The sequence below is a fragment of the Xenopus tropicalis genome, chromosome 1 (genome assembly GCF_000004195.4).
Source record: "Xenopus tropicalis strain Nigerian chromosome 1, UCB_Xtro_10.0, whole genome shotgun sequence".
NCBI lineage: Eukaryota > Metazoa > Chordata > Amphibia > Anura > Pipidae > Xenopus > Xenopus tropicalis.
The window spans coordinates 111739887-111763829 of NC_030677.2; the positions used below are offsets into that span (position 1 = coordinate 111739887).

At 39.9% G+C, this 23943-nt stretch overlaps 1 protein-coding gene across 4 annotated transcripts; it reads left to right on the forward strand.

Moving 5' to 3' along the window:
- The first annotated feature begins 2347 nt into the window (after nucleotides 1-2347).
- babam1 (BRISC and BRCA1 A complex member 1) lies at nucleotides 2348-18097 on the forward strand. Of its 4 annotated transcripts, none has more exons than XM_012961105.2 (9): nucleotides 2348-2435; nucleotides 4050-4421; nucleotides 6642-6700; nucleotides 9332-9452; nucleotides 9907-9985; nucleotides 11591-11615; nucleotides 12473-12602; nucleotides 14528-14608; nucleotides 17779-18097. In XM_012961105.2, exons 2-9 carry the CDS (start codon nucleotides 4164-4166, stop codon nucleotides 17980-17982), a joined length of 957 nt encoding a protein of 318 aa, XP_012816559.1. In that variant the 5' UTR covers nucleotides 2348-2435; nucleotides 4050-4163; the 3' UTR covers nucleotides 17983-18097. The 4 variants fall into 4 exon arrangements, with proteins under 4 accessions (XP_012816559.1, NP_001011287.1, XP_012816568.1 ...); NM_001011287.1 differs by lacking the exon at nucleotides 2348-2435 and adding an exon at nucleotides 2661-2726; XM_012961114.3 differs by lacking the exon at nucleotides 2348-2435 and adding an exon at nucleotides 2726-2801.
- The last annotated feature ends 5846 nt before the right edge of the window (nucleotides 18098-23943 follow it).

Consider the following 23943-nt stretch of genomic DNA (forward strand, 5'->3'; position numbering starts at 1 on the left):
TGGGCCAGTAATGATATACCATTTTTTGAACTGATTTACTTGCAGTGCGCTAAAGAGAGTAAATAAGAAAATAAATCATGTTGTGTGGAGTAGCGGTAGCCAAACCTGCTTCCTACCTGCAATGAATGCCCTCCTCACATGAAATAGATGGTTCTGAACTAGAGACAATACCTGAAACAATGGGTCTACCTTTGGGGTTATCTAGACTTTTATGGATTTTGTGCAACATATATAAAACAGGCACATGTGGACGTTTCGTAATAAAGAAATCTTTATTGTTTTTGTTTAAAAATATATTCCGGATATTACAAAAACATTGTATTATTAGCTAGCTCCTCCTGAAAGAACCAATGTCACCTCAAACTGAACCTAACTAAAATAGAGCTCATGGTCTTTCCATCTACACCTAGCCCTTCTCCTTCTTTTACTAATACTACTGTTGGATGGCATGACTATTAACCTGTTGATAAGGCACACTGCCCCTGGGGTTATTTTTGAATAGACCCTATCCTTTTCAAATCAAATATTAAATGCCACTGCCATTAAAACATGCCAATTTTACCTTTAACTATTGACAAGATATGACCTTTTAATTCTCAACCAAAGGCTAAACCCTCATGCCCCTATCCTAGACTATGGCAACCACCTACAAAACAGTGTCCCAGACTCTCGCCTCTCTCCACTGAAATCATCTCTAAATGCCACTGCTAGGATCCTCCCACTCTTTCTTAAAAGGGAACCAGATTATCATGTATTAAAATCATGGCAAGAATCCTTTTGCTAACATTCAAAGCCCTTCACCCCTCTGCTCCTCACAACATTTCATCACTTGTCTCCCTGCACATTCCTGGTCATCTCCTCCACTCTCAAAGCCACCAACTCTTTACACAGGTTAGTGAATAGAGCTAGAGAATTGTCTATTGTTTTAAAGGGGACCAGTCATCCACATATAAAAAGCTGTATAATAAATTAAACATGAAACCCAAATCCTTTTTTTAATTAAATCCTCCATACCTGTTATAAATGCATTTAAATATCTGAGCTGGCATCATATATTGCCTGCCCCGCCTCTATTTACTTAATCTAAACAGGCCTAACAGTAATATTGAAGCTTCCTAATATTTGATCTTGCGAGATAGATGATTAGTTTACTGGACATTCAACTCTCCCTTTAACCTTTGCTGTGTTTTGTTAAAAGGAGTCCATTATTTTGGGGGTTTATGTGTGCAATTGTGTATGTTTATGAGTGCCACCATATATACATATGACTTGAATAGAATTGCATTGTTTTCTTTATTTTTGCTACAATGACTAAACTTGCTTTTTAAAAAAACATGAATGTCTGCTCATTAAAAAAGGTAAACAAAAAACATGGACACAAAAAAAACCTGAAAACCACAAATTTTTCGTATTTTCAGACAAATAAAAAGCATGAAAACCTCTAAAACCACAAAGGAAAAATCTTCAAGTACATGGGGTATAATTATGCAGTGCCAGGCAGTTACCTCTCCTGCCTACCCTTAGGGGCTGATTTACTAATCCACAAATTCGAATCCGAATGGGAAAAATTCGGATTGGAAACGAACATTTTGTGACTTTTTTGTATTTTTTGCGATTTTTTTCGTCGCCGTTACGACTTTATCATAAATTGTCGCGTACGCCGTTACGACTTGCGCGAATTGTCGCAACTTTTTCGTAGCCGTTACGATTTGCTCGTATATTGTCGCGACTTTTTCATATTGAGCGCTAGTAAACGGCGGGCAGAACTTTCAGACTTGATTTTGGAAGCCTCCCATAGGACTCAATGGCACTCTGCAGCTCCAACCTGGCCCAAGGAAAGTCACCATACTGAAGCTTGAATGAATCCGAAACTTTCATACTCGGCGCGATGGTTACGAAAAAGTGGTAGCGGCTACGAAAAAGTCGCGACAATTTACGAAAAAATCGCAAAATACCGATCATTATGAAAAAAATGCATTCGGACACTTTTCGGACATTCGTGGATTAGTAAATGTACCCCCTAGTCTGTGCTCTTTTGTCATTACCCCACAGCTTGTCATTGTGTGGCAGGGGAAATGACCCCCTCCAAGGTGGCCGACCGGGTTGCTTAGGGCACCTGGTCAGCTTGCCCTGCCCCTGGCCTGTGCCCAGAGAAAAGAAGACAGAGGAAATAAGACTCACCAACTTCTACAGAAGTACCCTGGGCTAAGGCACTTTTCTGCTAATAGAGCTCTGGCCCAGGTTACCAGGTAAGTGATTATAATGACTGAGAGCCTTAAATTTGGTATCCCCCAAGTGATTTTAACATTTGTTCTCCTTTAATTAGACTATGCTATTCTATATAAATGCCACTAGATGGTAGCAGGGAGCAGATTTTGAGCCACTGAAGGAGTGTACCAAGTACAAGAAATGTACTATAGGCTGCTCATTAATGTGTAAGTAAGATATGGATCTTTCTGTTTGTTTTGCAAAACACTGTATTCTTGGGGAGTTTGGGCTGTGTGCATTGCTTCACTGATAAGGACTGCTTGAAATTTTCATACAATTCAATTCTGGGATTGTGCATCTCTGAAAGGTTTGTCCCAGTAAGGCATCCATCCGTAGCGGGAGCATGTGACCAGCTAACCAGGAAGCCGGAGTGTCTGTACGGAGGAAGGTAGCAGGGAGAGACAGACGGGCTGAACAGCCTGCATTGGAACTATGTGCCTGTAGTTTAGGGATTTTTTGTGAGTAGTTATAAGGGAGGTGTTATTGCTTGCCTATGTTTATTTACTGCACCATAATTGGCTTCTTTTTATCTGGTGAGAAAACCAACATTGAGACAATAAGGGGGGCATTTCCAGACATATTTCCAGTCAATATTGTATTGACACTGAACTGGACATTTCTGTGGATATTTATTCACCATTTTACTGCTACACAGACCCTGGGGTACTTTCCAGGCTGTGTAATGTGCACTCACTCATTATACTTATCAGTCTGCCTGTAATTAGCTGCACCTCATTGAGGGAAAAAGAGGCAATATTCTGACTGTAAAAGCCCCGCTTTATTTTATTCACATTAACTGGCAGATGCACCCTTATGTGGCCACACCCTCTTGCCGACATCTTTGGCCCCATGGCATAAAAGTCTTTGCTTCTCCAAGCTGTACAATTCCAGCAGTTACCTACTGAGTATAGTGGTGATATAAAACCAATTTCACAGATAATTTATAGGCAAATAGGTTATAGGTATCCACTGAGGCTGCGCCCTTGTCCCATCACTCTGGATTTTACCTCTAACACAAGCAGGGCCTTGTTAATATTTCTCAAATGTTTGTCAGCCCTGCTTCTGAACTATATTTTATTAATAAATATATCAAATATTAGTAGTCATCTGTGGGACAACAGTGAGATTTCCCCCTCAGATGACATGTTGCCCCATCTATCTTTGCCTTTACTGATATAGAAGATAAAGAGGGCCCTTGTTATTTGCTTGTTTTTGCACTGATTGTTTAAAACCATCTTAATCATGCAAAAAAGGTTGCAGGTTTTACTTAGGAGTAGGGCTGGGCGATATACCATTTAATACCGAATACCGTTTTTTTTGTTTTTTTTTTAAAACCATATTCATTTTTCAGATACCGCAATACCGGGGTGTCGGGGTACTCACCCGTGCAGCCCGGTCTCGCGCGCCTCCTTGGGTCCAGGTGCGCCTGCGTCAAAGCGCACGTCCGTGACGCGCTGACGGTGCCGGTGCCGGTTCTGCAGATGCGTAGGGGGTATTTAAAGCTATCAAACGCCTCCTCCTGTGCTATGTTGTCTGCGGCCTTGCCTGGGAAACAGCCTGCCTGATTTACCTTACGACTTTCTGTTGCCGATCCTTCGCTTGCCTGACTCTGATTTTTCAATACTGCAGTAATTATTCTCTAATTTATTAGGAAATGGGGTTAACACCTAATCATGCATGGAAAAAAAAAAAAAACCGTCAAATACCGTGACACTCTTGTATTTTTTTGGGCAGGATACTATCCGACATTCACTTTTATTTCTTGTTTGTGTGCTTTTTAGTTCCTGTCTGGGCCAATAGCTTTGGCAGTACTGTGCCATCATTAGAACAACGTGATCTCTGTTTGGAAAAAGCACACCAGAAAGCTGGATAACTCAACAGAAGAGACTTTTAGCATGGATACTTCAGAGCCCCTGGAGGAAGGAGATCGAACACATGAGCAGCGGCCTCACACCCGTTCCAATCCAGAAGGGGCAGAGGATAGAGAGGGTCTTCCCCAAGCAGGGGTCGGTAGTCGAAGTGAGGGAGAGGGTGAGGCTGCCCAGGTAGATGATCCATTGCCCACCACCACCGCTGTTCCCACAAATTGTACCCCACCTCCAACCCTGGAATTCCAACTCAAGACCCCCAGAGTAAACTGCCCAGAAAAAGTGGTAAGTGAATAATTTTTTCTTTATTCTTTTTTCTTCAGTCCAACTAAAAAACAAGAACATGGGGGCTGGTAGCCAAACAATAAATATCCACCTGTTTTTATATTTGTAACTGCCAGCATCTCTTGGGAGCTAAATGTGCAGGTTGCAGGCCCCTGTGGTGCACTGTAAATCCGATTTGCACAGTGACACCTGCATGTGTTGTGCCACTTTATTGATTAAGAGCCCTCATCCAATTTACAGTGCAAACAGTTAATCAATATGCAGTCAGCAGAAGCTTGCAGTGTGAACAAGTCACAAAAGTAAATTCTAAACCAACGACTGAGTTGACCATAAAATTAACTTTTAGTATTTTGTAGATTAACATATTCAAATCAATGTTTCAATTAGTCTTCATTATATATATTGTATAGTTTCTAGATTATAACACTTCTGCCACTGAAATACTATCTGGTTGTCATATGTCATTGATCCTGCATCCAATAAACAGATTAAAATGTTACTTATCTGTATGTGTATGGTGACCCTCCAATCCTGACTGTTATACATGTATTGTAGATATTGGTTGGTTTGGAGACTGGGCAGGTTTGAAAATTAAATCTGCTGATGCATCATGTTTGTGCATGCTGTTCCAATTGTTTCTACTTTTTATTAACGTTAGTAACAATGGCAGCCATAATGTGTGTGGGCCCCTTGTGTGCGGTCTGTCTGTTCAGCTCATAGGCTGATTGGTTGAACCTGTAGCATCAGCTTTTATGACAAATGAACCTATTTTCTGTTTGATAATTTGAGACAACCCCTAATCATAGCTGCCATGAGCACACTAAGGGGCTGATTTACTAACCCACGAATCCGACCCGAATTGGAAAAGTTCCGACTTGAAAACGAACATTTTGCGACTTTTTCGTATGTTTTGCGATTTTTTCGGATTCTGTACGAATTTTTCGTTACCAATACGATTTTTGCGTAAAAACGCGAGTTTTTCGTATCCATTACGAAAGTTGCGTAAAAAGTTGCGCATTTTGCGTAGCGTTAAAACTTACGCGAAAAGTTGCGCATTTTTCGTAGCGTTAAAACTTAACGCTACGAAAAATGCGCAACTTTTCGCGTAAGTTTTAACGCTACGCAAAATGCGCAACTTTTTACGCAACTTTCGTAATGGATAGGAAAACTCGCGTTTTTACGCAAAAATCGTATTGGATCCGAAAAATTCGTAAAGAATCCGAAAAAATCGCAAAACATACGAAAAAATCGCAAAGTACCGATCATTACGAAAAAAACGCAATCGGACTCCATTCGACCCGTTCGTGGGTAAGTAAATCAGCCCCTATGCATGTGCATATCACTGATGCTCAAATTATAGCCAAACAAATCCAAGATGGGAAGCACAAATTTAAAAGCCTGGATCATTACTGTTATAGAAACGATGAACCTTTACACTTGTGCAATAAGTTCAATATATAAAATAAGACACTTCTTTAAAATATGTCTTTTCTCCTTTAAATAATGCAATCCACTACTAGAAGGCACTAATATAACAATTGGGTCCTTTATAGTAAGAAAAGCTGGTTTAGTCTAAAATCTGGACTATCCTTCAAGGCTGGTTATCATAACTGAAACCTATTCAGCAATCCCATCTTACTCTTTGGTTTTGAAGCTCTGGGATATAGGTTTTTATTCTATTATCACATTTGCAGAAAATTCTAATGCCTGTTTGTTTTTGGAGTTCATATGTTGATCATAATATTATGCAGAGTAGTCTGGGGAGCTGCAATTCCCTTTTTTGCTGCAATTTAGTCCTTGGTTTTCCAATAAGACCCTTATAAACTATAGATATAGGTTTTCTGTATTTCTTCAAAAACAGTCACAGTTGCTCTGTTCTTTTTGGCTTATTTAGAATTTATTTTTTATAATGTAGGTTGTAATACTGAGGTTTTCCAAGTGGACCTGAAGCAATGGGTAGTGTGTACAGCCCAAAAGCCATTTGGAGCTCTGTATACAGCAAATCATGATTATTCCATGTCCTTGATGTTGCTGTGCTGGGTCTTATTGTATGATGTCTGCAACCTTTCACAGTAAATTTACCCTATAGATTTATACTTTGTGTTGATCATTATACATGGATGCAGGAAATGAAGTGTCCCTTAGTCAGGCGGCAAGAATCATCTGTATTTCTATGCAGTCAGTATTCAATATTTTTACTCTTTTATTCCTGTCATTCAGATTATTTGCTTGGATTTATCAGAAGAAATGTCCACACAGAAGCTGGAGTCTTTTAATGGGTAAGTACATTTTGTAAAGATAATGCTGCTGACAGATTCATGCATCTCCTGATCTCATGCCCAAAATCAGATCAAGTCAGTACATATGTAATGTCCCTGACAAAATGGCTTGAACAACTGCACCAGTGATGAACTCTTAAAGGAACAGTAACACCAAAAATTAAAGTGTTTTAAAGTAATTAAAATATAATGTTCAGTTGCCCTGCGCTGGTGAATCTGGTAAGTTTGCAATAGAAACGCTACTATAGTTTATATTAATGAGCTGCTATGTCAACACGGGGGCAGCCATTGAAGCTGGGAAAAAGGAGAAAAGGCACAGGCATATAGCAGATAACAGATAAGCTTTGTAGAATATAATGGGGTTTTATCTGTTATCTGCTAAGTTAAGGTGGCCATACACGCACCGATATTATCGTACGAAACCTCGTTTCGTACGATAATCGGTGCGTGTATGGTATGTCAGCGAGCCGACCGATGTCGCAGGAAGCTGCTGAAATCGGTCGGCTCGTCGATCGGCCAGGTTAGAAAATTTTGATCGGGCGCCATAGAAGGCGCCTGACCAAAATTCTCCCTTCAGAGCTGAATCGGCAGAAGGAGGTAGAAATCCTATTGTTTCTACCTCCTTACCTGCCGATTCAGCCCTGAATGGTGTGTGGCGGATCTGACGATGTTTCATGCGACCGATGGTCGTACGAAACATCGTCGGATCGCCACGTGTATGGCCAGCTTAACTTGTGCCTTTTCTCCTGTAAATGGTTGCCCCCATGGCTACACAGAAGCTTTATTATATAAACTATAGTAGTCTTTCTAAGGAAAACACACCAGTTGTACCAGTACAGGGCAGCATTACATTATATAGTAATTACTTTAATACACTTTCATTTTTTGGTGTTACTGTACCTTTAAAGAGACACACCTGATGGGCTGATAAACAGGAGTCAAACAGCCTTTATGGCTCGCGACAGGACTATAGAGAAAACCTTTCACAGATAAAATAGGGATTTTGTTTCCAAGAAATAGTTTGATAGGTGCTGGGTAAACATATCCAAACTTTCAATGTAATAAAAACATTTTCACTTTTTAATTATCTTTTAAGTAGAAGACCTGAAGATATACACAGCATAGATTTGAGAACAACCTATTAAATTATAATTGGCTGCCTTCCACTGAAGTACTTGGTGTAGACATATAAATCAGACACTTCCTTGTGAACAGATGGCCAAAATAATAAAGGTTTGTTTTCTAGCTCACAGCAGCCTCAGGCCAAACACGCAAAATATAAAATCTGTATGCAAAAGGTGACAGCAGGCAAGAATCTATGCGTTTGGATAAATTTAGAGATTAGGTCAGAGCCAGACTAATATTGTAGTGCTTTAGGGTGACCCACAGGGAGATGCTGTACATTGCCCATGGTTAAATCTTTGCTACCTCAAGCAACTAATCTCCTCCAAATTCCTTTCCTCCAGTATTAAGGTGAATAGCCAGTGGAAGGGCATATGTGCTGCTTCAAAATCTCCCCTTGGGCCATCCTAGTGTTTGCGGAGAGATGGAAAATATGGCATCATTATCTGTTTGCCATTAAATAATGTAAAGCTGGCCATCCGCCACACACCGTCAGGGCTGAAACAGCAGATAAGGAGGTAGAAACAATAGGATTTCTACCTCCTTCTGCCGATTCAGCCCTGACGACAGATTTTGCTCAGGCGCCTTCTATGGCGCACGATCAAAATTTTCTAACCTGGCCGATTGGCGAGTCGACCGATATCAGCAGCTTCCTGCGATATCGGTCGACTTGCCGGCATGCCATACACGCACCGCATATCGTACGAAACGAGGTTTCGTACGATAGTATCGGTGCGTGTATGGCCAGCTTAAGTCACAGATGCAGCTTATTTGAACAGTGATAGAAAGCCTTCCTGAAAAAATACAAAGAGTTCAGATAAATGTGCCATTTTGTTGTTAGAACAGTGTTGTGTTTCAGCTTGCTGTCCCTGAGCTATTTCAGAGGCATAGGCAAAGTAGATCAGATTTTATTGGTTCAACTCAAGACTTAGGGGCTGATTTACTAATCCACGAATCCGAATTCAAATGAGAAAAATTCGGATTGGAAAACGAACATTTTGCGACTTTTTCGTATTTTTTGTGATTTTTTCGTTGCCGTTACGACTTTCCCGTAAATTGTTGCGACTTTTTCGTAACAGGTACGACTTGCGCGAATTGTCGCAACTTTTTCATAACCATAACAAATTTCAGGAATTGTCGCAACTTTTTCATTGCAATTATGCCTTTTGGAGAATTGTCGCGACTTTTTCATTGCCATTATGCCTTTGGAGAATTGTCGCGACTTTTTCATTGCTATTACGACTTTCGCGAATTGTCGCAACTTTCGTATTGAGAGCTCGAAAAAGTCGCAAAGTACCGATCATTACGAAAAAAACGCATTCGGACGCTTTTTGGACGTTCGTGGATTAGTAAATGTGCCCCTAAGGTTTAGAAGACCCTCACCATCATTAGAATGTAACTTCTGGTAGTATTTTGGCACATGAATACATTATGGTCATTGGTATTTGGGCAAATTTAGAGAGAGAACTCATTTTCCACTTAACGATAATTATTTGTTTTCATTTCCAGATCCAAAGCAAATGCCCTGAATTCTTCCCAAAAAATGATTGAGATGTTTGTCCGAACAAAGCACAAGATTGACAAGAGACATGAGTTTGCTCTTGTGGTTGCAAACAATGAGGCTATGTGGGTAAGCAAAGAGGAGATAGATCCCAGATTTTCTTAATCATAGGGCTTATGTAACTAAGTGCCCGAAAATAGCTTTCTCTTATTTTACCTTTATACCAGTAGTTACTATTTTTCTATTACAATATTGATGTAAAGACGGCAAGAAGGGAAGTTAAAGCATAATTGTATTGTGCCCTTACCAAAAGCTCATGGTGCGGGGCTTTATTCATTAACATCAATGAGAACATAACTACAGAACAGACAAAAAGGTGGCAGTATGGGGCCTTGAGATCTAACCAGCCAAATTTAGCAGGTATTTTGTTTATTTAAGCATATTTTCTTTCACAGTAGGTTTAAAGTGAAACATGTTGCAGCCAAAATGCCAGATATCATTCTCTAAAAACCAAAAGGATATAAAAAAAAACATGTATTATCTGTGTGGCATCCATATTGTCTAGATCTGATCTTTCTTTTAGCTGTCTGGATTTACATCAGACCCCCGGGAAGTTTGCAGCTGCCTGTATGACCTAGAGACTAATGTCTGCGAGTCCTTCAGTATCCTTATGGCTGATAAAACACTGTAATATCTTCAGTTCAGCTACTGTATGCAGTTCTCTCCTGTATTTGTTTTGTGATTGCACTGGTAACATTACATTTAGATACCTCTGTCCATTGCTATCTTTTTGTCGCTGAAAATAGCCTTGCGCCATAAGATTTTATCATTTTAAAGGCAAATGCTTGCAGTATTGAACTTTCAGTCTAACCAATTAATGGTTACCTGGATTCATTATTGTTATACTTGACTAAATGATCATACACACAGACCAAAAGATTAAAAATATGGTTATTCTTTTTGTAACATTGGTTGATTGACAGACTACATCTGAGAACATACAAGACTGTATTCTTTTGTCATGAACCATAATATCTGTCAGTCTGACATTGGCCACTTTTTAAGAACAGGGATACTTGCTTTATGGGCTGATATAAGGATTAAACATATCCTTTCTTTAAAGGAACAGTAACACCAAAAACATGAAATTTTAATTTAAAGTAATTAAAATACAATCTACTGTTGCCCTGCACTGGTAAGGGCTCTGGCACACGGGGAGATTAGTCGCCCGCGACAAAACTCCCTGTTCGCGGGCGACTATTCTCCCCGAGTTGCCTTTACCTGCCATCCCACCGGCGACAATGTAAGTCGCCGGTGGGATGGCACACGCGGCGGCACGATTTCGCGCAAATCGCCGAAAAAGCCTTGCGAGTCTTTTTCGGCGTTTTCCCGAAATCGCGCCGCTGCGGTTGAACCAGTGCAGGGCAAGTGCATTATACTCTAATTACTTTCTCAATTTCATATTTTGGTGTTATTGTTCCTTTAAGTCAGAGACCAGCGATATAAACACATAAGGGCTCATGTACATCCGCAAGTGCAGTTGTGGTCCCTGCAATGTCCCCAAAACCAGAGGAACGCAGAGGAACCCTGGAGCTACCTTCAGACCAGGCAGTTCGCTTAGTGCCTTTGTCATTTGCGTCAAAAAGAATAGGGTGACGGTATACTATGCACTGTATCATAGTAACAACTGCTTGTCTGTAGTTTTCTGTCTAATAAGATGTAGAGAATATTGTTAAAGCCCCCTCGTCCCCAGAACAGCTTCATAATAGTAATAGCATAGGCCTCTGCCTGAATTCATTTTTTAAGTCCCTTTCTTGCACAATTGTTGTAAATGTTGTGTTAGTCTGAAATGTTCCTGTATGCCAAACAGTAAGTGTCTAATACTGGCATATACTTCCAAACTACAATGCCAGTTTCTCTACACATTTATGTTTATGTTTAAAGACAGCACAGCAGTGTCATCGTCTTCATGTTGAATTGTTTATTAATGAAACATAAAGACTCATGACAGTTTTGTGAGGAAGTATGTATTTATTCCTTTTAAATAAAATGTATTAACCGCACAAAATGTTGCTATTTGTTGCATATTGCTAATATTCTTCTAGAGATTCTAGAGTTTGTTTTTTTTTTTTTTACCCCATTTTCTGACCTGAGCACACCCAGTTGAATACTGACATCTTCTAATAACCATTTTTGTCTTTCAGCTCTATTGTTTCCTACAAATAAACATGGTGTCTCTGTAAGATTTCCTTAACTATAATATTCAGATTTAGAAGGCCTTTTCAACCTCATGTAAGTCACTAAAATATCCATGTGATATTGCACTCAATTCAGGCCACAGTTCTGGCAGTTGTACACAGTATGCATAGCATAAACACAAGTGTAATTCCATCTTTACATATTGTCACACAACCGTGAAATTATAAAGTTAATGACCCCTAAAATATCCAGTATGGGAAACGGCATGTAGATTGCATGCATTATGCTTTCATCTTCGGGATTGTTATTGCAATATTATTTCCAAAAGCTTAAAAAGAATACATACCCCCTGCATTTTGACATGAGCTCATTTAGTTGAGCTTATGTAGACAAGTTACATAAATACTATCTAAACTGACATAACCAATTACACAGATTGAAAGAAAATCTTCTGGGATTATTTCCCTGGCCCCTACCTGACCTGATCCAGCCCCTACCTGACCTTGTTCCATTGTGAAGTGACACATCCTGAGGCTTGAAGTCCCTTTCCAGAGAATCTGTCCACCACCCACTGTGGAAAGCAAGAGGGACTTCAAGTCCCAGAATCCCTCATTTCAACATGGAGGGATGGTTTGGATGACACTGAGTGCTTCAGGGGGTTTAGGAATTTGTATCAGTAAGCAGCCAGACAAACTATTATGGCTTCCTTACAATCAATGGTGGAAAAAATACATTTATTTTTGTCAGTTAAGATAGTTTTTATGTTCGTTTGCATAATCCCATCTGAATAAACTCATGTAAAAGAGGGTATATTTTCCTTTACAAAATTTCCAACAAAATGACTGTTGTATCTTTTTTGCACTGATTATATTTTAGGTGCATAAAACATGAAGGCAGTGCTAATGTGCCATATGCCCTTTACTTTCTTTTTCTTTTTCCCAATGGTAAAGACAACAGAGAACAGAATTTCCAGTGACAGATAATGTGCAGACCATTCCACCTCCCTATGTGGTGAGAATTATCCTGATCTACAGCCGCCCAGCCTCTCAACCTGCGCTTAACCTTACAGACAATATGAAGGTAAATAGAAAACTACACCTCGCACCAAGAGTCAAAGCAGTAGGGAGGAATAAGGATGAGAATAAGAGGGAAAATTATTCTTTAATAGAACAATGTGCAGTCTTTCTGCTACAAGAATGCCATGTTCTGGATTCAAATTGTGGTGGAGTCAGATATAGGGACATAGAACTTGCACATTGACTTGATGCTTCTTTCACAACATTCAAGGACAGTTATTAGAGATGAGTGTTCGCTCAGGGATCATAAACCAAGAGATGACTCCAAACGCGCCGGACAGCAAGATATCCACTCTAAAAATCGGCTTTATTAATCCATTAAAAGCATCGTGCCTGAGGCAGTTCATGTGCAAGCGCACTTAATCATAGGCGTTAGCTCAGGGAAGTCAGGCTCGCAGCCAGAAGCCCTCGTGGACTACAACTTCTAAAATGCATGAAAATAGAAGAAAAAGCCGCACCACCAACCCGCCAATATCGTACTCAAATAAAGGTCAAAGCAATCCAGCTGAGGGAGACCGAAGCCTCAGGGTAATGTGCAAAAGAAGTATATGTATTTGCAAGAGAAAACAGATCAGGAGACACCCCAACAGGTGTTCTCCATTAGACTTTAATAGACTGCACCATTTCCCCGAGGTAAGTAAACCGTCCGAGAATGTTAGGAAGAATTAATAATTAAAACCGTTATGAGCAGCGTTTCGACCTAACCTCCCTTCTCCTTGATCGTTCCACCCACGCACCTAAAACGCACATCAATCGTGCGCCCTTTCCCCTACTCCCCACGCATCACGAGCCCCCACATGAACACCCCAACCTCCCCCTTAAGCTAGAAAGCCCGACGCGCGTTTTGCTCCTTTTTCTATGGAGCTTTTTCAAGGACTCAAGGAACGATCAAGGAGAAGGGAGGTTGGGTAGAAACGCTGCTCATAACTGTGGGGGGGCGGTGATACTAAAGGGGAGGTACGCTGAAACGTTGATCTCAAGATGGCAATGCACAATATGATCTAAGATAATAGCATCTGAAATGAAGCACAGTGAGCATTTGCAACTCTCCCAACAGTAGGAGGATGCAGGAATGTATCTCCTGTTAAAGCTAAAAGGGTTACAGTTGTTAAGAATATGTATGTATGTATATCTTTATTTATAAAGTGCTACTTATGTACGCAGCGCTGTACAGTAGAATACATTAATACAAACAGGGGATTATTAAGATAATAGATAAATACAAAGTACAACAATAAATACAGATAGATACAAGATAAATACAGTTGCAAGAGGATGGAGGTCCCTGCCCTGTAGAGCTTACAAGAATATAACAAAGTATCCATTTTCGTACTTCCCTGCTTGACGCTGAAAGGTGAAGAGCTGGATACTTTTTTTGCAGTTTAAGTTGCAACACTTTACCGGATCAGTCCAAGTGACTCAGCACTAACTATGAGGCGTTACAAGGCTACCTCTAAGATCATGTCCTATCCCACGCGATTTTTAACTGGGATTTCAGTAAAGATGTATATAGTGGTATTTTACTTAACAGAAATAAAGGTTATGTTTTAATTATTAATGCTTCCTACCATTCTCGGACATTTTACTTACCTGATTATTAATTGAGGAAATGGTGCAGCCTATTGAAGTCTAATGGAGAACACCTGTTGGGGTGTCTCCTGATCTGTTTTCTCTTGCAACTTCTAAAATGCAAAAGGTTTTGTGGAATGCTGGGAGTTCCTAACCGCTGCTGATCTGCAATTTGACAACTGCGATTCAGCCCTTTCTCCAACTAGAAGAATCTTTCCTTTGCAGAACAGACAAATTGAGACTTCTTAGAATAATGGGACCTTTTTTTTAAAAAAAAAAAAAAAAAAAAGAGTATCTCTGCCTCTTTAATACTCTGAATCCTCTGTAGTTTTCTCTCACAATCTATATTTCCTTTGCCAGAAAATGCTGCAGTGCCCTTATTTCTTCTTTGATGTTATCTACATCCACAATGGGTCTGAAGAGGAGGAACTACGGTGGAAGGTAACATGATAGGCAATGTTTTCTTATTCATCTTGCAATAAAGTCTGTAAACCTAGTGTATGTTTCAGATAAAATCGTGTTCGGACACCCTCGCAGCAGCACTGTGCGACTACTGAATTCTCTGCACTCTACAGTATGATTATCATACTGAAACCTTCTCTTTCTGTTCAGCCTCCATTAGAGCTGGGCGGTATGACCAAAAATTTATATCACAGTATTTTTCAAAATTATATCGGTGTCACGGTATTTGACGGTATTTTTTTTTTTCCATGCATGATTAGGTGTTAACCCCATTTCCTAATAAATTAGAGAATAATTACTGCAGTATTGAAAATCAGAGTCAGGCAAGCGAAGGATCGGCAACAGAAAGTCATAAGGTAAATCAGGCAGGCTTAGTTTCCCAGGCAAGGCCGCAGACAACATAGCACAGGAGGAGGCGTTTGATAGCTTTAAAATACCCCCCACGCATGCGCAGAACCGGCGCCGTCAGCGCGTCGCGCACGTGCACGCTTTGACATGTACGTGCGCAACGTCCCGCGAACAACGGGACGCGCGCGAGACCGGCCCGCATGGGTGAGTACCCTGACACCCCGGTATTGCGGTATCTGAAAAATGAATATAGTTTTTAAAAAAAAAAAACAAAACACCGGTATTCGGTATTAAACGATATATCGCCCAGCCCTAGTCTCCATCAACATGAATAAACAGCCCTACTTGGTATTTCCTACTCTCTCCTAGCATAGTCAGGAGAACTGACACATTTTAGAGCCTATAGGACCGTCCTGTTCTTAGCACTTGACAGGCTGATTATAAGGCTGCAGGGGTTGGCAGGTTGGTTTATATATTTTTATATATTTAGCTCCTGGTATTTATATAGCATACAGATATTGTAGATGATTCACATTAGTCCCTGCCCCAATGGAGCCTACAGTCTAAGTCTCTATCACATTCACATTTTTATCAGGATCCAGTTACTCTGCCTATATGTTTTGGAGTGTGGAAGGAAACTGGAGTACCCAGAGGAAACTCACCCTTCTGTGTGAAGTCTTTGTTGCCATTAAATCGACATCAGGACAGCCCCAGATGGAGTTTGTATATGCAAACACCTCTGCATTTTATTCCCATTCTCCCTGTGCCTGCTGGCAACGTAGGGTCCCTTTACATCAGGGGTCCCCAGCCTTTCTTACTCGTGAGCCACAGTCAAATGTAAAAAGACTTGGAGAGCAATACAAGCAACATAAAAGTTTATGGAGGTGCCAAATAAGGGCTAAGATTGGCTATTAGGGGCCTCTATGCACCCTATCAGCTTACAGGAGGCTTTATTTGGTAGGAAATCTTGTTTTTATTCAACCAAAACTTGCCCCCAAGTCAGGAATTCAAAAATAACTACCTGGTTTGGGGCACTGAGAGCAACATCCAAGGGGTTGGTGAGCAAAATGTTGCCCCCGAGCCACTGGTTGGGAATCACTGCTTTACATTATAGCAGCCTTCTGTGCTGTGAATACTTTGAGGAAGGCCATTATTTTCAATGTAGAACATAAATGCATCAGGGGATCACCTGATGCATTTATAAAATGCACCATCCATAAGAATTCCTCAAGGAGTATGTCCAATAATTAAATTCTTATAGTTTTTAAATTATTTGCCTTCTTTTTCTGACTCTCTCCAGCTTTCATATGAGGGTCACTGACCCCGGCAGCCAAAAAACCATTGCACTTTAAGACTACTATTCTATTTTTATAGCTAGTTTTTAATTTAATATCTTTCACTTTACTGGTTGCTGAGGTAAAAACGACCCTTGCAACCAGATACCTGTAGAAATTCCAGACTGGAGAGCTGCTAAAGGGAAAGCCAAATAAGTGGAAAATAATAAAAAATGAAGACCAGTTGGAAATTGTCTCAGAATATCAATGTCTATGTCATACTAAAAGTTACTTTCAAGGTGAACAACCCCTTTAAATGTTTCTCACAGTCACTGATAATCAGACTCATCTGATCGGAGAAAGAGGAGCTGTGGGGACCTCTCTAACAGGGTCTGTTGCAGAAAAAATGTCTTTCTGGCTCCTGAAACAGATCATCTGAGCAGGAGAAATCTGACCCTTGGTTTTATTTATGAGCAAACCAAATGTACCCAAAACTACTGTAATTCTCATGAAATGGGCTTGTGATCTAACTCTAAATCCATAGCATTTATGGATAAGCTAGTCTGGCAGCAGCAGCAACAATGTCAAACATGGGGTACCACAGAACCTGAATAAATTCTTGAATTATTTATTCTTGAACAGAGAAGGAAAATTCAGATTTAGTGATTTATTTTCACCCACTCGGGTTTTATTGCTTATAGCACTGTTATCTCTCAAAACAAGATACAGACCTTATGAATATGTCTCATACCTAAGAGTCCAAGACAGGGCTGTCCAGCTGCAGGCTGGTGGGCTGGATGCGGTCTCCAAACCATTTTTAGCACTCCAGTCTGCTTTAAATGCTCCATAGACTTCACTCTTATGTTTTAATTTTATCCAGCCCTCGAACAAACTATGTGAGATAATTGGCTCACTCACTGCATGTAATAAGCTCTGGACAGCACTGGCCTAGGAGAAATAGTAATTACTATGTATTGTATGAGTTGTAATTCTGCAGGAGCTTAAGTGCCAGTGTGCCTTTCCAAACATAAATGTGCATTTACTTACCTTGCTGCAGTGTGCAAAAGCACAGTCACCATGTTTTTCCCCCAGAATTCCAGCATAATTGCAGACTCAAACAGGCAATTCACTTGCTGAGCCCTACTACAGTTGCATCTAATTCACATAAATGGACACAACTGCATGTGCTGGTGGTCAAACGGAATAATTTTTCGGGGTACAGCATGCAAATGATATCTGCACCCAATTCTTTAGGTGCAAGTGGGCTGGGCCTATTGACACAGGCACTGAGGAAACACTGGAGCTACCCTCTGGTCAGGAGGTGGTGGCAGTGGGCTCCCCTTGTTTCAATAGTTAAGTGGCACCAAGCTCAACCATAGGGCAGTGCAAAGAGCGTATTTTGATGCAAGTTGCTCACTGCACTTGCAGATGTCAGTGAGCCCTTTAGTCTTTTCTTTACAGCTCAATAAGTTGTATGATATGGGAGTCAAAGCACTGATATCTATTATATCATTTGTTCTTTCCCAGGATATTTTTAGTTTCTTCAGCGGCCTGGACTCCAAAGGGACCAGCTATAAATATGAAGTCTCAATAACGGGTCCGGCTCTGGAACTCCATAACTGTATGGCCAGACTCCTTGCTCACCCCCTTCAGAGACCTTTCCAGAGCCATGCAGCCTACAGCCTACTGGAAGAAGAGGAAGAAAGTCCAGAGAGTGAAGTGACTGTTTAAATGAAGCATTATTCATTAACAGAAGTGCTCAATATGGCATCCCTTAAACTCTTCACTTGTATATAGTAATAGTGAGCTTGTGATTTTGTTAAATAAAAGGAAAAATCAAATGAAAGTTATTTGCATAGCGTTCTTAGTGCTGGGCCAGGCGCCTTAGTCAATCAGGCTGACTACTTTGATCCACTCACATCATAAGTGTCTATCGTGATGACGATGGGAAGGGACGGGTGCAATAATGAGCAAGGGGGCAGGATGGGGATCATAGGCGTTACTGAAGGAACTCAAGGGCCTGGACTAGAGGTAGGCAGAAGCAGTACAGTATTTGGCTAGCGCCCCCAGCATTATGCCCTAGGCATGTGCCTCTTCTGCTTACCCCTAGTTCTAGCTCTGAGCCCCTACAATTCTTTACTGCACTGGGTGGTTCTTAGAGGGTATCGATTTCAATTTCATTGCAGTTAGAGAAGTTAGGGTATGTACATTGCCAGCCAGTAGAGGTTAAGATGCACTCTCCATTCACCTTACACTGCAGAAGAATGCCTGCAAGATTTACAGCACCAGATAAAGTGCTGGAACATGTTAGTTGCTGCCCAAGCATATCTGAGAGTACTGGCAGTGCGGTGAGTGCGCTCAGGGGGATAGTTCCTGCCATGCTGTAAACACAATTGTAACCCTTTTTTGCGCCTAAAAATGTATTCTCCATCACCAGTTTAATCCTAGCTTATGGGGTATCATGGTGGATTACATTTCCTTGGCCGCAGATCTCTTAAAAACAAATTCACTAATATGGATTTACAAATGGAAGAAGGTCACTCCCAGTGCCCTCTCACTTGTGTTCAGCAGCCCTGCTCATGCTCCCTCAGTGGCTTATGGTATATAGCCAAAATGGGAGATTGCATCTGGCTGTATGTATGACCCAGGCCTGCAAATTTCAATTATTGGGCTGGCTTTCCAATTGGAATGAACAACTGCTTTATGATAAATACATTTACTTTGCGTGTGTCAAGCAGTGACTTCATGCACTCCAGTTTCCCTTTGGCTAATAGCACATGGAGCATTTCTTGGCATTTATACCAAAAGCTTTGGCTATGGTACATACCAGTGGTGCAACTAGAGGTTGGGGGCCCCCTCAAAGGACTAATAAGGCACAATCTGTAATCGTAAAAAAAAAACTTTCAAAGTAACATACACCAACCCAGAAATAGAATTACTCCATGAACCTTATTCTGATATATTTTCTGCATTACATAGTAAATGGAGTAATTTACCAAGAGATATTAAAAGGAATCCTCTATATCGGGACACTATTTTTGTATGGAAATATCTATTCTCCAGCCATGGCTTCAGTTACTCTCAAACTCCCTTCATGCCAGTTAAACTTCTATTGAAAACCTCTGACCCATTAAGGTCTTCCTCCTTTTTACTAACATCTGAGAAAAAAAACATCATATTGATGAAAGACCTACTAGAGCCAAACAATTATTCTTTATTTCCCTGGCCATTGTTTAAAGAAAAATTCGAGTTACTTGAAATTGATAAATACTTTTACTTAGCCTGCCAATGTGGTTTATCAGTGACTCACAATAAAGACAATTTTGTTGTCGCTAAACATAGACTGGCAGAGGCAATATTAGAATTTAAAAGACAAACCACATAATATAAAAATCAACTTACTTTCTGGTACATTCTGGGATGTTTTTACCTTAGAGAATGTGTCTGCTAAGTGGTCTGTTTATCTACAACACTTTATATCCCCTGCGCAATTGGTTAAGTCTATACATGAATTCTACAATCTGAATTTTGCTGAAAGCTGGAGGATTCAGCAATTCAAACTTGTCCATCTAGGCTATGGCAAACTTTTTGTTCGTAATAAGTGCTTTAAAACAAACTCTTATTGCCCCAAATGTAATGAAACTGGTGTTAATTTATTCCACTACCTATGGTCTTGTCTGAAGATTGGTAACTTCTGGAACATGGTGGAAAGATTCTTGAACCACAGGTTGAATTTAAATATAAAATATAGCAAAATTTGGCTACAATTTGTACACAAAACACAATTTGTGTACAAATTGTAGCCAAATTTTGCTTCTAGCTGCTATGTAGCCTTTAAACCAATGAATCACTTTCATGTGTGTGCTAATGAGCTGGGGCTTAAAAGCTCCCTGCCTTTTCCACTAGAGCCTTTTTGAGCTAAAGGTAGGTGCAATAGGTCTTAATACTCAGTCACATTATTTTCTGGGGGACTTTATTTTAATTGCATCACAGACTCAAAGTCATTAGACAGTGTAGGACTCACGTACAACGAGGGGCCTTGACGTGGCACGTGAGCTTACATATTTTGGCCAAAGTGTGGTACTAACACCTCATTTTTTGTAAAAATTATTTTTAAAGGCAAACTAAGCGCTGGCAAACTTTCTTTCTCTTTATCAAGCATTTTACCAGTCTCCTTAGCACAAAAAATTGATAAATTATTATTTTTGTTTATGGCTGCCTCTAAAAAAGCATTATTTTATTATTGGGTAAAAGAGGAAACCCCTCCTATAACAGAGATTATTTCTTATCTTAATCAGTTTAGCTGGCAAGAGGCCATCAAAGCAAAAACAAGTGAACCTAAATCCAGGATTCCTTTTAAAAATACATGGTCATTTTTCTTTAATGCTATAGATATAAGTAATAAGGATCAGATTTATAAAATGCTGCATATATAGATTTTTTTTTTTCAATAATTCACGAACATATAAGCAAAATTACCCTTGATTCTGCTTTCTAGGAAACTTCTTTCCTTTTCTTTTTATAGTTTATCCACTGTTAATTTGTTTTTGTTTTGTTTTTCTCTATTTAAATTACTTATTTTGTTTCTCTGTAAGCATTCTATTTTCTTCATTTCTTATCTTTTTGAAGGACAAACTGTCAAATGTGACTATTGTTGTACAACTTATATTTAAATAATTTGTCATTATTCACCCTACATGTTTATTGCAAAACTTCAATAAAATGTTTAAAAAAAAAAAAAAGGGAGAAATAATGATATAACGTGTCGGCCATATTCACTTTGTGGCCACCTAAATACCATGCATATTTTACAAGAACTCCCACTTTTCCATGTTTGGTATGGCAGCACAAAATGAACCAGAAGACCAACACAGTGGCCCCCACCATTTTATGACGTATGGTGGCCTTAAGCATTCTTTGACACACTGTGGCACCTGTATTTTAAGGCTCTAATTCCAGAGCGGCCAAAGTGGCAAATGAACACTCAACCCCAGATACGCCAGAAAGGACATTGCAGAAATGGCCAATGAGCACTCCATTAACCCTAAATTTGCCAGGAAAATTACTGCAAAAATGACCCATCCACACTTTATTAACCCCAGGCCTGCCAGTAAATCACTACAAAAATGGCCAATGAGCACTCCATTAACCCCAGACATGCCAGCAAGATCACTGAAGAAATGGATGGATTGAAAGCAATACTACGAATACCTATGCAGGGGTTTTTATTAGAAGGTCTCCCTGGCTCTCCTGTGTTTCTGCCTGACACTAGCCCTCTTCCAGTCAGCTATAGAACATGTCTGGGCACTCCTGCAACACTCTGGAGAAGCCAGTATTACTTCAATTTCCATGTAATGCACTGGTGTTCATTGGAACAGACACAAGTTATGCAGAGTGCCCAGTGACCTCATCAGATCTGCAGTGCCATTGGTTGGCTTCTGTAAGTGATCACTGGTTAGTGCAAATAACTCTTCAACAAGCCATTTGGTGCTTCACTACTAAACTTTATACACGTAGGCTCCCACCACAAGCTAAGGAGCATCCTATAGGTGCAAGTACCTATGTGAACAGTGTCAAAACTTTACATTTTTTTTTGTGCTTGCATTAGGAAGCTGGTTAAAGGAAGTTTTTGCAGAATAATAACCTGTTAAGTTGGTAAGTCACTCAATTCTAGGTTCTTGTACCGATGTAGCTGCCCATTTGGTAGATCAAAGTGGTATGATCTGACAATAAATCTTTGGCCAATGGTTGTTTACATAAGAAGCATATACAAAGTCATGTGGGGTTATTCCAGACCCAATCGAATACCCTGTACTGAAAATAAGAGATGACCTTTTTAGAGCAATATCTGCTTGTGTCACTATCGGTTAGGTCATGCTTTTTGGTTTCAGGTCTATTAATCAGCTGGTTTCTGTTACACTGATCAGACCAGATCACACCCTGCTCTGAGCTGAGGATCAGCTGGTTGCGACAGTAATTAATGGTGGATATTCCCAAAACGTGTCAGGCCTAAATCTGAGAACCTTTCATTATATAATGTTATAGGAATAAATATTTATTGAAAGAGAGTGCTGCTCTGTTTTCAATTTCCACTAGCAGATATGGCCAACTAGATCCTGTGCTTAATAGCAGTTCTGGTGAGAGCAGATCCCATTGTACAATGTGGGTGTAGGGGGAGGTCAGACCCTGTATTCTACGGTCTGCTTGGCTGGGACCAAAATCTGTACTGTATGGTATGTGGGGGGGGGGGGCAGAACCTGCATTGTATTCATTTGCCTGAGTATCATGCCCTGACCTTCATATGAGTTTTTATATATGGGGCAATCAGACCCTATGTTGCACGGGGGGTAGGGGGATTAGTCACATGCAGTGTGTGTGTGTGTGGGCGGGAGATACGAGCCTACAATATACAATGTAAGTTAAAGGAACAGTAACATCAAAACATTTTTTAAAGTAATTAAAATATAATGTGCTGTTGCTCTGCAAAAAAACTGGTGTTTTTGCTACAGAAAAGCTACTATATAAATAAGCTGCTGTGTAGCCATGGGGGCAGCCATTCAAGCTGGAAAAAAGGCACAGGTTACATAGCAGATAACTAGTAGATAAGCCCCATATAATGAGGGTTTATCTGTTATCTGCTAAGTAACCTGTGCCTTTTCTCCTTTGAATGGCTGCCCCCATGGCTACACAGCAGCTTACTTATATAAATTATAGTAGTCTTTCTGAGGCAAACATACCAGTTGTACCAGTGTAGGGCAACAGTACATTATATTGTTATTACTTTTATACACTTTAATTTTTTGGTGTTACTGTTCCTTTAAGAGCAGCCCTTTCTTTATATTACAGAGTGGAGAGATATAAGATTATTCATTATACAATGGGTTAGTAAATAAGACCATATACTGTAAGTATGAGACAGGGCCGTGTATGTAAGTACAACACATTCACACAAATAAAACCCTCTAGGCAGAATACTCTTGGATAAATTTATTTCATAATTTTTATATAAACAGTTAATTGTTGAATAATTTACACACAGCAAGTTCTCTTTTAATAGTCAAAGATATTTTTTTCTGTACATTACGGTTTTAGCTCTAATATGAAAACATTGAAAAAATAAACCGAGCTTTATTATTTCTTTTTTTTTTTACTTTCTTTTTAGCTTTTTTAATTTTTTTTTGTTTTTTTGTTTTTGTTTTTTTTTTAGAATTTCTAGTCTTTTTTCTCATTTTTTCAATTTAACTTGTCATAAACCATGGCACATAGGATATATATATATATATATAGATATATATATAGATATTTATATATTTGATCCTTAATTTTTAATTTTAACACCTTCCCTGCCAGAGAGAGGGGGTTAAGCCAAAAAGCTGAGCCTCTTCCTGGCAGTGTGATGAGGGTTAAAATGAGGTATATGATAGGGGGGGGCTGGGGAAATGAAGGGGGTAAATCATTTTATTGACAAGAAGGGGAAAATAAAAAGCAGCAAACGAAAGTAACCTCTTCATTGCCAGATAAAGGTTAAACACAAAGTGACATGAGCACAAAACATTGTAGAATGAATCACAGAAGCAAATCAATGCAAAGCTGAACAGTGGCGGTTTGATTCCCCCAGCACGTGGGCCAGGGCTGCCTCCTCTGATGGGAGTGGAACACTCTCCTAAAGATACAGGACTTGTGAGCACTATG

Coding starts and splice junctions, on each gene's coding strand:
- babam1 (XM_012961105.2), top strand. CDS start 4,164: ATGGATACTTCAGAGCCCCTGGAGGAAGGAGATCGAACACATGAGCAG. Junction 11,616..12,472: donor GAAGGCCTTTTCAACCTCAT/GTAAGTCACTAA, acceptor CCAATGGTAAAG/ACAACAGAGAACAGAATTTC. Junction 12,603..14,527: donor ACCTTACAGACAATATGAAG/GTAAATAGAAAA, acceptor TTCCTTTGCCAG/AAAATGCTGCAGTGCCCTTA.